Here is a 17,328-nt window from a genome sequence, read left to right on the forward strand (position 1 = left end):
GTATCTGAATGATTTCTTTCTGTTTATTTCTCTATAAATACTTGAATAATAGTGCATTAGCAAACAAAGTAAAACAAAACAGTAATATTCTCTTAAAATCACATAGTCATTATTTGTAAAAATTTGTCAAAATTTAGTTTCCACTTCAGTTAATCTACAAATTTTTTTGGCTAAATTATACCAAAAATAATGGTGTTAGGATTGTAACTTAAAAAAAATATGATTTTTGAAAAAAAGGCTCAAATGTCTCTAAAAAGTCTAGAGTCTAATGTTTTCAACTCTTAAAATACATAAATGGTTAAATATAACTTTTTTGTCTGTTTCCAATTAACTCATTACATTACAGTAGAGGAATATGTAGAAGTTAGCTTTTTAACCTAAACAGAGGAATTGGTGATAGTTTCAGAAATCATGTTTCCATAAATCAGTTTTGAGTTACAGGCTGCCTGCATCATCGAGACTTGAATTTGCTGTCTGTCCTACTACCCTTGATTTTTTTTTTACTCTAAATAAGAAAGGCACTAGGAGATTCTTAAAGATCGTTTTCTTTGCTGCTGTCCCTAGGCAAGAAGGAGGAATTAGCCTTGTAATCAGATCCTTTTAGTCTCTGCATTTAATTTTAAGCAAGAAACCAGGAGACTGAAGATGTAAGACTGATATTGAACAGCAGAGGGCAGTATTTACTCATGACTGAACCCTCTCTGGGCGCCGAAAGTTTTACGTTTGTGAGGGATCCTTGTGGCAGAAATGTATGACATATGCCCTGTATTTGCATTGTTTGGCTTGAATTCTTATTTTCTAAGTTGGTTCCCTTAAAGGGGAAAAATATCGATCTGATTCCTAGTAACGTTTTTCTTCTTTTAAAGAAACGATGCATGCCACCACAAAAATTAGCTGCAGTGAATAGTGGGTGAGTTGATCTGAGTGCATTAAGTGGCATGTGGGTATTTTTAAAAACTGAAGCTTAGATATCATTTTATTTACTTCTACTTTCTCGTATCTATTTCTCCCAGAGTGAAAAGCAAAATAAAACTTTGGCTAAAAAATGTGGAGGTGGAAATACTCCATCAGGGATCAAAATTCCAAACTAACTTTGCAACAGGAAAAGATCTCCCTCTTTTCAAAGGGCTGCCATTATTATTGTTGTTGAAACCCTAAGGTTTGGGCTACTGGCACCTGGAATCCAGTTGGGAAAGAAAACAAAACAAACACTGAGTTCCCCTGGCCTTTCCTATAGGAGGAAGTGCAAAGTGCCCTTGGTATGGAGGCCTCCTGCCCCCTAGTCACCTGGAAGGTGGGGGAGAGGGGCAAGTGAGTGAAGATTTAGAGTTTAGCTCGCCCTAGACAGCAGGGAGCCCACTGTGTAGAAAGAGGAGCAAAGGGGAGGATTTGATTTGGATTCTGTGGGATCACATTGTATGGCAGTTCTATCCCTTGCATAAAGAGAGAAGGGGCAGGAAATGGTTAAAGCAAATCCGCACCGTGCATTCCCAGACAGGCTTTGCTTAATCCTTCCTCCCCGCTTTAACAGACCCTCACCCCCCGCCTTTCTTTTATTTCTCTCGACCCCCTTACTCCTGAGTTATTACTAGCATAACAACCTAACGGTCTTCCCCCAGACCCTGCCACTAAAGTTATTTATCTGCAAACCTGACCCCACCCCCATCTATTCTGCGGCAGCCTTTTTCTCTTATTGCTCTGACGCCGGCCAAGATTTGGTCGAAAAGGAAAAAAAAAAAAAGGAAAAAAGAAAAAAAATCACCCCCCTTCTTAGCGCCTCCGCCTCGCTGTGCTCCCACACCAGACCGCCTACAGCCCTCCGGGAGGCTGAAGTGATTAGCATCCCGAGAAGCCAGTCGGAGGCCAGGCAGGGCGGAGGGCGCTCGCGGTAGGAGTGCCGGGCGGGGCTGCTTCAGCTCCGGCCCAATGGGGCTGGGGCGAGGGAGGGGCAGAAGGTGACAGGACTGGGAGCTAGGGGGAGTCCGGGCGAACTAAAGTGCGGGGATCAATGAGTGGCGAGCAAAGTTTCTGAGTGCTGCTCCAGCTCGCGGTCTTCCCTCCCCCTCTGTTTGTGTTTCGGCGACGCGCTGTGTGTGTGTGTGTGTGTGTGTGTACGTGTGTGTGTGTGTGTGCATGCCTGTGCGGCGGGGAAGGGGCGGGGAGAGAGTGAGGGACCAGGCGGGAGGTGGAGAGGGGCTCGCGGAGCCCTAGCTCCACCGCGGTCCAACCTTCGGCCCCGGCCGGCGAGAGGGAGAGCGCTGACAGGCGCCGTCCGGAGCTGCGGAGGGCGTCACTACAGTCCAGCGCCGACTTCGCCGCCTCCACTGCCAACGGTGAAGGAGAGAGAGGCACCAACCACCCCCTGCCCCAAACAAAAAGCCTTGTGGATTACAAAGTGAAACTGACACGGGACAATAAAAGCAGAGATAGCAAGGGCAGGGGCGAGGCGCGCTACAGTGGGCTTCTGACTGGGGCCGCCGGAGAACGACCCCCCTGGCATGCGGAGGGGAGGGCGACTCGCGGACCGCACGCTGTTTCTGCCCGACCCCTGCGAGGCCGAGAAGAAAGGGGAAACTGCGTTCGATTTGGATGTACAAATAATGGGTCGGCAGGCGCCCCGGCAGAGGTGAAAAATGCCGAGGAGCCCTGGCTGTTGTTTGTGCCGGACCACGGGCTTGAAGCCGCAACAGGGGCGGCGGCGGCGGCGGCGGCTGCAGGAGGGGAAGGGGCAGAGTTGAGCGCTCCCGGGTACAGGAGGCAGAGCGCGAACGCTAGCGCTTGGAACGCAGTTTCCGAACTGCCTGCGCGCAGACGCCGCCGCCTGGGCCTCAGCGGCCACTGCCGGAGCCCTGTTGGAGGCGCGTTGCAGCCTGGTTTTTGAGGAGTGGGGACTCCAAGAATTCCATCGCCTCCAGCTTTTGGGAAAGGAATTCGATTCTCCCGGTTCCCCACCACTCCTTCCCCGGTGCGCAGTTGTGCTTGGACGTTTGTTCCTCCCTCTTCACGTTCTTCGCTGCGGGTAAGTTCTAAAGTGTCTGAAGACCGTTCTTTGCAATGATTCCTCATATACCTTAGATACAGGCAACTTCTCCCAACTCTCATCCACCCGGGTGAAAACGCTCAGACTATCTGGATTCAAAAACAAAGTAAAAGGGGGCGTGTATAAGAGGCTTGAGAAACTTTTCTGGGAATTCAGCTCACAGGAGTGTCCCGCGGAATGCCCTGCCGCTTTTCGCCACAGCATCTCTCTTGCACTCCGCGCCCAACTGGCTACCTAGAGTCTTTTGCTGATGCTACTTGCTTTTGCTGGACTGGAGGTTCTTTGAAATAGCAGAGGTCTCAGACCAAGCCGTCAGCTGAATCTTTGCTGGCGCTCCTTAATCCCTGTAAATATCATTGCGTTTGCTTCACCCCTTCCTTCTCTTTATCACATCGTTTTAGGGAGCCAGGACCATGGACTTAGCACCAGACAGGGCTACTGGCCGCCCGTGGCTCCCGTTGCACACTCTATCAGTATCTCAGCTCCTTCGAGTGTTTTGGCTACTGTCATTGCTTCCGGGGCAGGCCTGGGTCCACGGGGCCGAGCAGCGCCAGGTGTTCCAAGTGCTGGAAGAGCAACCTCCAGGCACTCTAGTAGGCACCATCCAGACGCGCCCCGGCTTCACCTACAGGCTCAGCGAAAGCCACGCCCTGTTTGCCATAAACAGTAGCACCGGAGCCCTGTACACCACCTCCACCATCGACCGCGAGAGCCTGCCCAGCGACGTGATCAACCTGGTGGTCCTTTCCAGCGCGCCCACCTACCCCACCGAAGTGCGAGTGCTGGTGCGGGACCTCAATGACAACGCCCCCGTTTTCCCGGACCCCTCTATCGTGGTCACTTTCAAGGAAGACAGTAGCAGCGGACGCCAAGTCATCTTAGACACCGCCACCGACTCGGACATCGGCTCAAACGGTGTGGACCACCGCTCCTACCGCATCATCCGCGGCAATGAGGCGGGCCGCTTCCGTCTGGACATCACCCTGAACCCCAGCGGCGAGGGAGCCTTCCTGCATCTGGTGTCCAAGGGCGGGCTGGACCGTGAGGTCACGCCGCAGTACCAGCTCCTGGTTGAGGTGGAGGACAAGGGTGAGCCTAAGCGGCGGGGCTACCTTCAGGTAAACGTGACTGTGCAAGACATTAATGACAACCCCCCGGTTTTTGGCAGTTCTCACTACCAGGCGGGGGTGCCTGAGGACGCGGTTGTGGGCTCCAGCGTCCTCCAGGTGGCGGCGGCGGACGCGGACGAGGGCACCAACGCGGATATCCGCTATCGCCTGCAGGACGAGGGGACCCCCTTCCAAATGGACCCTGAGACGGGACTTATCACGGTGCGGGAGCCCCTGGACTTCGAAGCCCGGCGCCAGTACTCGCTTACGGTGCAGGCGATGGACAGAGGCGTGCCTTCCCTCACTGGGCGCGCCGAGGCGCTGATTCAGCTGCTGGACGTGAATGACAATGACCCGGTAGTGAAGTTCCGCTACTTCCCGGCCACCTCGCGCTACGCCTCGGTAGATGAGAACGCTCAAGTGGGCACCGTGGTGGCTCTGCTCACCGTGACGGACGCAGATTCTCCCGCGGCCAACGGGAACATCTCCGTGCAAATTCTCGGGGGCAATGAGCAGCGCCACTTTGAAGTGCAAAGCAGCAAAGTGCCGAACCTGAGCCTAATCAAGGTGGCCAGCGCCTTGGACCGCGAGCGCATCCCTTCCTACAACCTCACAGTTTCCGTCTCTGATAACTACGGGGCGCCCCCTGGCGCAGCAGTCCAGGCGCGCTCTTCTGTGGCAAGCCTGGTGATTTTTGTTAATGACATCAATGACCATCCTCCTGTCTTTTCACAGCAAGTGTACAGAGTGAACCTGAGCGAGGAGGCGCCTCCGGGAAGCTATGTGAGTGGGATATCTGCCACTGATGGCGACTCTGGTCTCAATGCTAATCTCCGTTACAGCATCGTCTCTGGCAATGGACTGGGATGGTTCCATATCAGTGAACATAGCGGCCTCGTGACCACTGGGTCCTCTGGGGGCCTGGACCGTGAACTTGCTTCCCAGATTGTTCTGAATATAAGTGCCCGGGACCAGGGAGTTCACCCCAAGGTGTCCTATGCCCAGCTTGTAGTAACTCTCCTAGATGTGAATGATGAAAAGCCAGTATTTAGCCAGCCAGAAGGGTATGATGTGTCTGTGGTTGAGAATGCCCCAACAGGGACAGAACTGCTGATGCTCAGGGCAACTGACGGGGACCTGGGTGACAACGGAACAGTGCGCTTCTCCTTACAAGAGGCAGAGACTGACCTGAGGTCCTTCCGTCTGGATCCTGTGTCTGGGAGGTTGAGTACTATTTCCTCCTTGGACAGAGAAGAGCAAGCCTTCTACTCCCTGTTGGTTCTGGCCACAGATCTGGGTTCCCCTCCCCAGTCATCAATGGCTCGCATAAATGTGAGTCTTCTGGATATAAATGATAACAGCCCTGTGTTCTACCCGGTCCAATACTTTGCTCACATTAAGGAGAATGAGCCTGGAGGTAGCTACATCACCACTGTGTCTGCCACTGACCCAGACTTGGGTACCAATGGTACTGTCAAATATAGCATATCTGCTGGGGACAGGTCTCGGTTTCAGGTCAATGCTCAGAGTGGGGTTATTTCTACAAGAATGGCCCTAGACAGAGAAGAAAAAACAGCTTATCAGTTGCAAGTAGTAGCTGCTGATGGTGGCAATTTACAGTCTCCCAACCAGGCAATAGTAACCATCACTGTATTGGACACTCAAGACAACCCACCTGTATTCAGTCAGGTTGCCTACAGCTTTGTGGTTTTTGAGAACGTGGCGCTGGGATACCATGTGGGTAGTGTGTCTGCATCCACCATGGATCTCAATTCCAACATCAGTTATCTCATTACTACTGGGGATCAGAAAGGTATGTTTGCTATCAACCAGGTCACTGGGCAGCTTACCACAGCAAATGTGATTGATAGAGAAGAGCAATCCTTTTATCAGCTGAAGGTAGTGGCCAGTGGGGGCACAGTGACTGGAGACACTATGGTTAACATAACAGTTAAGGATTTGAATGACAACTCTCCCCATTTCCTTCAGGCAATAGAGAGTGTAAATGTGGTGGAGAATTGGCAGGCAGGTCACAGCATTTTCCAGGCCAAAGCTGTGGACCCTGATGAAGGTGTCAATGGCATGGTACTCTATAGTCTGAAGCAAAACCCCAAGAACCTGTTTGCTATCAATGAAAAGAATGGCACTATTAGTCTGCTTGGGCCCCTGGATGTTCATGCTGGCTCCTACCAAATAGAGATCTTGGCATCTGACATGGGTGTCCCACAGCTCTCCTCTAGTGTCATCCTAACAGTTTATGTCCATGATGTAAATGACAATTCACCAGTGTTTGACCAACTCTCTTATGAAGTCACCCTTTCTGAGTCAGAACCTGTGAATTCTCGATTCTTTAAAGTACAAGCTTCTGATAAGGATTCAGGAGCAAATGGTGAAATTGCATACACCATTGCTGAAGGAAATACAGGGGATGCTTTTGGCATATTCCCAGATGGTCAATTGTATATAAAAAGTGAACTGGACCGTGAACTTCAAGACAGATATGTTTTAATGGTTGTTGCTTCTGACAGAGCAGTGGAACCCCTTAGTGCTACTGTGAATGTTACTGTAATTTTAGAAGATGTAAATGATAACAGACCTCTTTTTAACAGTACCAATTACACATTTTACTTCGAAGAAGAGCAGAGGGCTGGGTCGTTTGTGGGCAAAGTAAGTGCTGTAGATAAAGACTTTGGGCCAAATGGAGAAGTAAGGTATTCTTTTGAAATGGTGCAGCCAGATTTTGAGTTGCATGCTATCAGTGGGGAAATTACAAATACTCATCAGTTTGACAGGGAGTCTCTTATGAGGCGGAGAGGGACTGCTGTGTTTAGCTTTACAGTCATAGCAACAGATCAGGGGCTCCCTCAGCCTCTCAAGGATCAGGCCACTGTACATGTTTACATGAAGGATATAAATGATAATGCTCCCAAATTTTTAAAAGACTTTTACCAAGCTACAATATCAGAGTCAGCAGCCAATCTGACACAAGTGTTAAGAGTATCTGCCTCAGATGTTGATGAAGGTAATAATGGACTTATTCACTATTCTATAATAAAAGGAAATGAAGAAAGACAGTTTGCTATAGACAGTACCTCTGGTCAGGTAGCACTAATTGGCAAATTAGACTATGAAGCAACACCTGCCTATTCCCTTGTAATTCAAGCAGTGGATTCAGGGACAATCCCCCTCAATTCAACGTGTACTTTAAATATTGATATTTTAGATGAAAATGATAATACCCCTTCTTTCCCTAAATCAACACTCTTTGTTGATGTTTTGGAAAACATGAGAATTGGTGAACTCGTGTCCTCTGTTACTGCAACTGATTCCGATTCAGGTGACAATGCTGATTTATATTACAGTATTACTGGGACTAACAACCACGGAACTTTTAGCATTAGCCCAAACACTGGGAGTATTTTTCTTGCCAAAAAATTGGACTTTGAAACACAGTCTTTGTATAAATTAAATATAACAGCAAAAGACCAAGGAAGACCTCCTCGTTCATCTACAATGTCAGTGGTTATTCACGTGAGGGACTTTAATGACAATCCTCCTAGCTTTCCTCCTGGAGATATTTTCAAGTCTATTGTTGAGAACATTCCCATTGGTACATCTGTCATTTCAGTGACTGCACATGACCCTGATGCAGACATTAATGGGCAACTATCCTACACAATCATTCAACAGATGCCAAGAGGCAACCACTTTACCATAGATGAAGTCAAAGGGACTATATATACTAATGCTGAAATAGATCGGGAATTTGCTAATCTCTTTGAGTTAACTGTAAAAGCCAATGATCAAGCTGTGCCAATAGAAACTAGACGGTATGCTTTGAAGAACGTGACCATTTTGGTTACAGACCTCAATGACAATGTCCCAATGTTTATATCACAAAACGCCCTTGCTGCAGATCCATCAGCTGTGATTGGTTCCGTTCTGACAACAATTATGGCTGCTGACCCAGATGAAGGTGCTAATGGAGAAATAGAGTATGAGATCATCAATGGGGACACAGACACCTTCATTGTTGATCGTTATAGTGGAGACCTGAGAGTGGCTTCAGCGTTGGTGCCTTCACAGTTGATCTACAATCTCATAGTTTCAGCAACAGACCTTGGGCCTGAAAGGAGGAAATCAACCACTGAATTGACCATCATTCTTCAGGGCCTTGATGGACCTGTTTTTACTCAACCCAAATATATAACTATTTTGAAGGAAGGGGAACCCATTGGCACAAACGTGATATCAATAGAAGCAGCTAGCCCCAGAGGATCTGAGGCCCCAGTGGAGTATTATATTGTTTCAGTTCGTTGTGAAGAAAAAACTGTTGGACGCCTCTTTACTATTGGACGACATACTGGTATAATTCAGACTGCAGCCATTCTGGACCGGGAGCAAGGAGCATGTCTTTACCTGGTGGATGTTTATGCCATAGAAAAATCAACTGCTTTTCCCAGAACACAGAGAGCAGAGGTAATGATTTTGTAGTCATTTTATTATTTGTTGATTTGCTTTTTAGGAAGATCATTCTCTTTATATTTACTCTCTATAATTGTTTACCTTCATTGTTTATTGTTAAATTTATGAACAGGAACACCTAAAAATGTTCTGTCAAAGGCTAACAGAGAGTTACATAAACTTTAGTTTTAATCTTGGTTGCAACTAAACAACAAACTTTCTTTTCACTTTATAGCAATCAAATATATAAAGCTAAGGAGAAATCTTTAGCCATTTCAGAGTGGAAAAAAATCCATATATCTAAGCTAAATTGCTGAGGTAATCTAAATACCACTCAGTAAGGAAGGCTACTAGAAGATGGGCACTTTCAGAATTAAGAAGACCTATTCCAAAATGAAGAGCTTTGGTAGGAATCAGCATTGTACCATAGCTCTTCAGGAAGAGTGGCCATGGAGGATGGGCTGACAGTGTACACTAGGACAGTATTAACTTTCACATCCTCAGCAGTCTTGGCAGTTTCTTTATAGACAGTGACTAATTTTAATGTGCTGAGCCAAGTTTTGGAAGATTCCTGATTTCATCTGCCTTAACATTTTAGACACTGTCTTCTGACTTAGGATAATCCTTCCTTTTCCCTCTTAAATTAAGGCATGCAATGTGCTGTGAATAATCAGAGACTAGGGATTGTTTCTTGACAATACTGAGTTCAATGCCATGGGATAGATACATGTTGTTCTGTATGCTGGTGAGTAAGAAATTAGTGTTTCATAGCATAAGCCAAAAGAATTCCAAGCTCAGCCTTCCCTGGAGTGTATTTTAGGCTACTGCCTCCTTGTATCGTTGATTTGCTTTTTAATTGAACTACTTTCAATGTTATTTTGATAATCAACTAGAAATGATATAGCTATACTTCAGAAAACTCTTGTTTGCTGTTTCTAAGTTCATTCTTTCCCTCCCCAGGCCCCTCAAAGACATTCTAGTGTCACTCAGCCAAAAACACAAACATCAAATGTGGTTTGTGATACTTGGCAGTGACCCAGACACAACATGCAAGTGAAATTGAGGCTCATGTGCTTGTTTTCTTGCTTCTTTTCTTTTTTGGGGGGAGGAGGTGGGGATTTTCTTTATTTTAAATGATAAGTTTTTATTATTATTATATATTTTTGTATCTTCTGTGATTTTTTTTCATAATGGTTGATTATGTCTATCTGGATGGGAAAGAATATTTATGGCTTAAAGGACCATATTAATTAGAGATATAATTCTAAGGGGAATTCAATTTTATCTTTACATACATAACATTGAAAGGATTTCTAAGCCAAATATCCTCTTTTACCTAATTATTTAAATAATATTTTAATATAGGGCTTATATATTGAGCTATTTGGTGTAGCTCAGGCCATGATTTATATGTAACTGAATTTTGATTTGAAGTTATCCATCTTCTAAACCCACAATCCTGTCTCTAACTTTCTTCTCTGGAATGAATACTTACATGAAAATATTTGATTAGTTTGAAAACCAAAATATCGATTGAAGGCAGGAAATTAAATCATTCCAGACTTTAGATGAATTTGTTAAACTGTAAAACAGATTATGTTATTAGATGCTGTTGTTTGGTTCAGTGTAGTACATTTTATTAGAATACTATGGAGAATGAGAATAAATGTTCAGTTTTATCATTAGATTTATTGTGTCTTTTTTATTTACCCATTAGCTATGCAAAGATTGGCTTAGCATGAAATTATTAAATAGTGCTGCTTCTGCAATAGGCAAGAAGATTAAAAATGTTTATAAGTAATTTTGTTATTAATAGGGGATGATCTGTTTATTACTTTTTATAAGTCAAGTAACACCAATATGAAAAGTCATCATTTATGTATACTATATTCTATTCATTTAAAAATCTGGGGAGAATTCAATGTAATGAATTTTTAGGTAAAAAAAAGTCAGCATATCTTCTGTGAACTTAAGTGCTGAAATTCTAAACCCAATTTGAGTTCTCAAGATCCAACCACTTTGAAAATGAAAAGCAAATGTGTTTCTCCAAAGAATATTGAAAGCAGTGGTTGTGAGCTAGAATTTCATATTATTATTGGTTGGATTTTTCAAGTGTATACAATAAAATGCTGTTTTCCTTCTGCTCAAACAATTAATTTACTGTGATTCTGCAAAAATAAGTTATACATTTCCCCTTGTTATCAAAGGTGACTTTTAAATTGTTTGTTTAATTGGACTTTGTCCAGTGCATTTAAAAAAATTATTCATGTACACTGATAAGAGTCTGGGTTGCTTACTCAGGTTTCTGGCAGAGTCATGCTGATCACATTCCATGGGCAGGCAGAGAGTCAGCGGGTAAAAGACAAACAATTTCATCTGCATTCTTTTCCTAGCTCTGACATTTGGGGTAAGAGGCTAATGACTATGACTCTGATATTGTTCATTCCAAAGATTTGTCCAGTTATACACCTTTACTTACGCTACTTGTTATATCCAAAGATTTGGCATTGGTAGTAATGTCATTGAAAGATTGTGTTTGGGTTTCAGACACAAGATTAATTACCTTTTTATTTTGTCTCTTTATGTTCTCAGAAGAGCTTAGATAGTCTTGATTATGTTAGAATAGGTCATGTAAAGTTTGTGCCATTTTTCTAGGTTCACCAAAAAGTAAATATATGTACTTCAGTAAGCATTTATCTTTTAATGTGTATTACATAGGAACATGCAACTTAGGAACTTGGTTGGACCTCATGAAGGTCAGGGGCTTTGTTTTATTGGTCTTTGTTATTTCAGACCCTGGCATATTACCTTATATATAGTAGGTGCTCCATACCTGTTTGCTGAATGAGATGGTAGAAGACCTAAGATAAGAACATATGTCTTTAGAACTTGGGAATAAATCACCAGAGAAAAGCTGAGGAAATGAAGGGAGTTAATAAATCTGATGCTGCTCATTAATTGAACTCAGGTCAGAATATAATAATTATCTCTGCTCTACAAATGAATTGATAACTGTCAGGAAACTCAACAAGGAAAGAGGAATTTACGCGGGTGTTCTGATATGGAGCTTAGTGTTTAAATGGAAGGAAGCAATCTTATACATTCAGGTAGTCACCAGGCCATAGTTCTCAAACTTGCTACACTCAGGACCCCTTTATGCTTTTAAGAATTGTCAAGGACACCTCTGGAGACTTTGTGTAAGCGTGTCTTATCTATTGATATTTACCATTTTTAACAGTAAAACTGAGGAAATTAAAAATATTTGTTAATTCATTTTAAAACTACATTATATTTTAAACATATAACATTTTTATTTTATTTTTTAAAAGTTTATTTTTTCTAACTAAAAATTAAAGAGTGGCATTATTTTACATCTTTACAAATCTCTTTAATATCTAGCTCAATAGAATACAGCTGGATTCTCAAATCTTCTTGGGCAATATATTGCAATATGTTGTGTTTTTGGATAAAATATGCAAGCGGAATCCATCCTTACACAGATATTTTGAGTGGGATAATAGAGAAATAGTTTGCCTACTACACCAGAAGTCCACAGTGGCAGTTTCTTAAGACTTACTTGCAGTGTGGAATATGAAACCCTGTCAGCAAACTTTTCATACTCTGTTACATAAAAATACATTTATCTCACATTCGTAATGAATTTTTTTACCTATTCCTGATTTAGAAATATCAGGCATTGATCATTTCAAAATTGGTGTAACTGATAAGGAATTTATCATAAAAGACTTTAATATATGACTCTCAACCTGTTGGTGATGGTTAGAAGTTTTCCAAATTTGAATTTTTACGCGAAAGCTCAAATTTTACTATTAGTAACATATATTGTTGTTTTCCTGGAAGTGTCCGGCTTCCTTTGTTCATGATAAAAAGAAAAGATTATGCATCCTCAAATATTTAAAAAGAAACAGTTGTTCTTTCAAGTAAAAATCGTATTCCACAAATCAAGTGGCTAGTTCAGCTTACAATTCAATTACACACATGCATTTCTTTGAGAAAACCACAATACGTAGGTGCAGAGTAATGGGTCTTTGTGCACATATTGCTTTGTGTCACACAGGACATTGAAAAGACATCAAAGTTGAGTCTAGATTTGATAAAATTAATACGTTTTCTGTTTTCTCAAGAAAACTTATTTACTTTTTTAAATGAAATTGTTTTGTTTGTTTGTTTGTTTTACTGTGAGTATGTGGTGGTGAAGAACACAATTACTGCTCAAGTACTTTGGATCTACTGCTTTGATTTGTGCTAAAGTACCACCAGTTTTACCCACCATTGCTTTTGCACCTCTAGCATAAATGCCAACACAGTGAACAAAGGCAGAGGATGGTTTGCATTATCGTGTAAACAGTTTTGATTTCCCAGGACTCCTTAAACAGGTCTCTGGTTTGCATGGAGGTCCATGCATACTCCACAGTGAGAGAACCATTGGTGTGGGTAGTGAGATTTTGGCAATTCAGTTAACAACCAGCAAAAAAGAGCCACTTGAAATAATATATTAAAAGTATGTTTGGAATATTAGGTAAATGGACTATGATTCATTAATGATTACAAATGAGTTTTAGCAATATGATAATAAATTAATTTATTTTCACAAGAAACTATTAAGATTTTCAAGAGAAATGATGGAGACATTTGTGAGGTCAGTTTTGGATACAAACGTTAGAAATGATTTTCTTTCACAGGGTTTTGAATCACAATAGTGCACCTTAGATTAAATGTCTGTATGTCTTGTGTACTGAACCTCACAAGCAGAATACAGGCAAGAGAGCTGGATATATAATAACTGTTATTATTATAAAATTTATTGAATATTGCTATGTTTAGACATAATGATAAGTGCATAGTGATAAGTGCGTCTATTCACTTTGGAAGCAGTCACTGCAGTTTAAGAAGGTGGAGAATTACTTTTGAATTTTTAGGTGATGAATCATCTTCTTTGGAATAATGATGGGGTTGGAGTGGATGGAGTGTGAAGATTATTTTAAATAGGAAAACATTTTACTGCTTCCTATGTGTTTGAAGTCAAGAGTGTTTCTTTAAAAAACAGCCCGGGATAAATTTTTTGATTTTGTTTCTTCCCTATTGGTATGTTTTTAAATGTATTGAACAAAATACTGTGAATTAAAGGGCTTTATAAATTTTTAAGATGGGTACAAATGTGTATGACAAACAGGATTATTGATGGCTAATTATGTTCATGCTGCATATTTTATATATATATCTTCAGGATGCTTGATTTACTCCTGCTGCTAAATTTCTATAGACATAACTCATCTTCCAATGAATTTACTATTTATTACTTTTTTGTCTTTATTAAAACCCTAATGATTTTAATTCTTTTTTGTTTTACTCAATTTTGAGGAATCTGCTCTAGGAATAGTTTTGAAAAATAGTTATTTACTTAGAATTTTGTGGAATCAATTTTTCATTGCATTGTCTGCAGCTTACACTTTGTCATCATTAGAGTGAAAAACTGCCTAAGAACCTCATTAGTTGTGAGGGACTGTTGCATTAGTGACTGTAGCGAACTGCATAGGCCCTGAGGTGGGTTCTGTATTTCAAGAATTAATAAATCTAGGCCCAGCTCTTTATAAAACCCATAAAAGTAGGTGGTATTCTGAATTAGGCACTCGTGAGTGGAAATAGGAAAAGAATAACTGGCAGGTGATATGGGTCAAGATGAATATAAAGTGTCCAATATAGAATATGGTAAATATTTTCTAATAATTTCAAGCTTTATGTAGTCTGTGACAAAAGTAGCCATTTTAATAGTATGTTGACTGAGAAGGAGAGTATAGGGAATGCAGACAGGTGAAAATATTCTATTAAACAAACATTCTGTATAAAATATACACATGTAATTATATATTAACACGTATGCCCCCATTGTACAAAGACCATTGGCTTTTCTTTGCTCTTAATATCCTGAGACAAAATTGGACAATTAAGTCATGAAGAGGAAACAATCTAATTGGCAGATAATTTATATGTGGTAATTAAAAAGTGATTATAGGACCACAATCTTCTTCAGTTTCCAGATGTGTATGCATTTTTAAGAAACAATCAATGAGTAAAACCCAAAGAATTTTAAGGCTTTGAAGAAATGTTGAAAGACATTTAGAAACATGCTTTGCTACTGGCAGGTGGGAGCAAATGGCATTTCTGATGATTGTTACAGATTATTTGACATTTCTGTAAGGCTTTTTATCATTCATAGATTCTGACATATATAAAGCGCTTATGTTATTGTTAGACACTGGTAAACAGTCTTGCCAGGTGCTGTCTTGCCTTTGCAATGGTTCCGGAGGTAGATACAACATATCATCATTTGACAAATGAGAATACTGAGACTCATGGAGGTTGCTTATGGAGTTGGTTTATGGTGGAAGCAGGATTTAAACCCAGCAGTCTGCCTCTAAAGTCTGTGCATTTAGTTCCAACACAGCACTAACTAATGCTACTTGTAAGAATGATTATTTCTATACATTTGTAGACATAAGTCTCACCATGTAAAAAGTTGTTTTCTTATTTCTATACTTTTTCATGTTAATTATTGAAAAAATATAAGATAAAATGAAATTTTGGTGATGAACCAGTAGTAGGATTACTTTAGGTCCCTATCAATCTTTGTTTAGGTCCCTATTAACCTTTATAATCTTTATTAACCTATAATCTGTTATTTCTTCATTTTGCTTTCTAAAACCCAAGGCAGGAATATATTTCCATTCTTTCAGTTGCTCATTTATTTTCTCCCCTTTTCAGCAAAACTTTTTGAAAGAGTTGCCTGTACCTGCATTTTTTCTTCTCATGATCTCTTAAATCTACTCCCATCAGACTTGGCCCCTGCCACTCCAGTGAAATTGCTCTTACTGAGGCCACTATGATGGACACATTGCTAGGTCCAATGGCCTTTCTCAATGCTCATTGTAGCTAATCTAAAGAATATTTGACCTAGTGGATTTTACTTCTGTTAAATGCTTTATTCAGTTGGCTTCCAAGTCATCATATTCTGTGACTTTTTACCCTTTTTTATTTCTTGGACCAATCACTTCTCAGCCTCCTTCGCAAGCATCTCACCATGTCCTCAAACTCTAAGTGTTGGAACATCCCTAAAACCAGCTCTTGCAGTCTTTGTCTTTTTACTCTATACTCATTCCCTTGAGGATCTCAATCTCATAGCATTAAATGACATATATACACTGATGACTCCAAAATTTTGTCTCCAGCCCATATGTCTTTCCTGAACCCTATATTCACATAACCGATCACTTATTCATTGATTAGCTTCCTAATTGATATTTTAAATTAACATTTTAAAATCTGAGCTGCTGATATTCTCCCCAATAAAAACATATTCCATCTTCACCCATCTTCTTTTCAATTGATGGCAATTCCAACCTTCTGATTGCTCAGGTCAAAAATCTTAGAGTTATCTTTGACTCCTAACTTTCTTTCTCACCCTACATACAACCTTTCAGTTGATCTTGTTGGCTCTGTCTTCAAAATATTTCATTTCAATATGATCATTTCATGATAATTTCTCATCATGCTCACTGTTACTAACTTGGTCTAAGACACCATCATTCTTCCCTTGAATTATTGAAGACATCTTCTTGTTGATTTCTGACAGTGTTCCTACTGTTCTCTTCTCTTACTTGGCTTTACCTACACTGGCTTCTTTCTATTCTTGGAACTTGCTAGGCACACATTAGTCTTCGGGCTTTTGCCTTGGCTCTTCCTTCTGCATAGAACACCCTTTCTCCAGACATCAGCCTGGACAACAACCTCCCATACTTCAAGTATTTTTTTCTATCTCACATTGCAAATTAGGCTAAATCTTCCTTTAATAACTTATTATTGTAACTATCCCCTCATGCTGCCTGATTTCCATTGCCTTGTGGCATTTCTTCATCTTCCTCTCCCATAAGGCTTACCAGCCTCCTTCACCAATTTCTACTTATCTCCTCACATGTTAAATGTTGGGATGCCCCTGGAACTAGTTGTTGAATTTTTTCTCTTTTTAGTCCATTTCACTGAGGAGCTGAACAAATCTCATTCCTTTATATAAAATATGAACACTATATATGTATAGGGGTGGGTGTGAGTGATATAATTTATTGATTTATAATGTTGATTATTGTTTGATCTGTCTTCTTCCCACTGGAATTAATTTCTACAAGGGCAGATATATTTATCTGCTATGTTCCCTAACATATCTCAAGAGTCTAGAACATTACTTGGAACAAACATAGTAACACAATATAAGTTTCTGTTGAATGACTAAGTGAATGAATGAATGAACTGGCATCTCAGCCTTTGTCCTTGTCCCCTTCAGTTTGGTCTAGCAACTAGAGTGAGAGTGATCTTTTAGATCATTTCATTTGCCCAAAAACTTCCCATTTCACTTATAGTAAAAGTCAAATTCTTACAATGACCCTGAAGACCCTAGTTTACTGCTCTTATTAGTTACTGTTTGGACCTCTTTTTTCCTGACTCCCCTTGCCTGAACTTGTTCAGCAACCATCAGAGCTCCAGGCCTCAGGTGCCCCTCCTTAGGGTCTTTGTGGCAGCTCTGGCCTGAACTGCTCCCTTCCTCACTTTCCCCACATCATTTCTGAGAGTCACCTTGCAAAGTCTTTCTTCCCTCCAATCTTTGTTTTTCTCTTTCCTTCCTTTTGTTTCTGCTTTTTTCTT

At 41.4% G+C, this 17,328-nt stretch overlaps 1 protein-coding gene across 3 annotated transcripts in view; it reads left to right on the top strand.

The window, feature by feature from the left end:
* The first annotated feature begins 1,984 nt into the window (after positions 1 to 1,984).
* Positions 1,985 to 17,328, top strand: part of FAT4 (FAT atypical cadherin 4) — a 184,148-nt gene continuing 168,804 nt past the window's right edge. For 2 of the 3 annotated variants that reach the window (XM_063664108.1, XM_054485864.2), the window contains exons 1-2: positions 1,985 to 3,019; positions 3,442 to 8,628. In XM_063664108.1, the coding sequence (XP_063520178.1) occupies positions 3,454 to 8,628 (5,175 nt within the window). In that variant the 5' untranslated portion in view covers positions 1,985 to 3,019; positions 3,442 to 3,453. Of the gene's footprint in view, positions 3,020 to 3,438; positions 8,629 to 17,328 lie in introns of those variants that run through there. The other variant, XM_054485863.2, reaches the window with a different exon arrangement.

The sequence above is a fragment of the Pongo pygmaeus genome, chromosome 3 (assembly GCF_028885625.2).
Source record: "Pongo pygmaeus isolate AG05252 chromosome 3, NHGRI_mPonPyg2-v2.0_pri, whole genome shotgun sequence".
In the NCBI taxonomy this organism is placed as follows: Eukaryota; Metazoa; Chordata; class Mammalia; order Primates; family Hominidae; genus Pongo; species Pongo pygmaeus.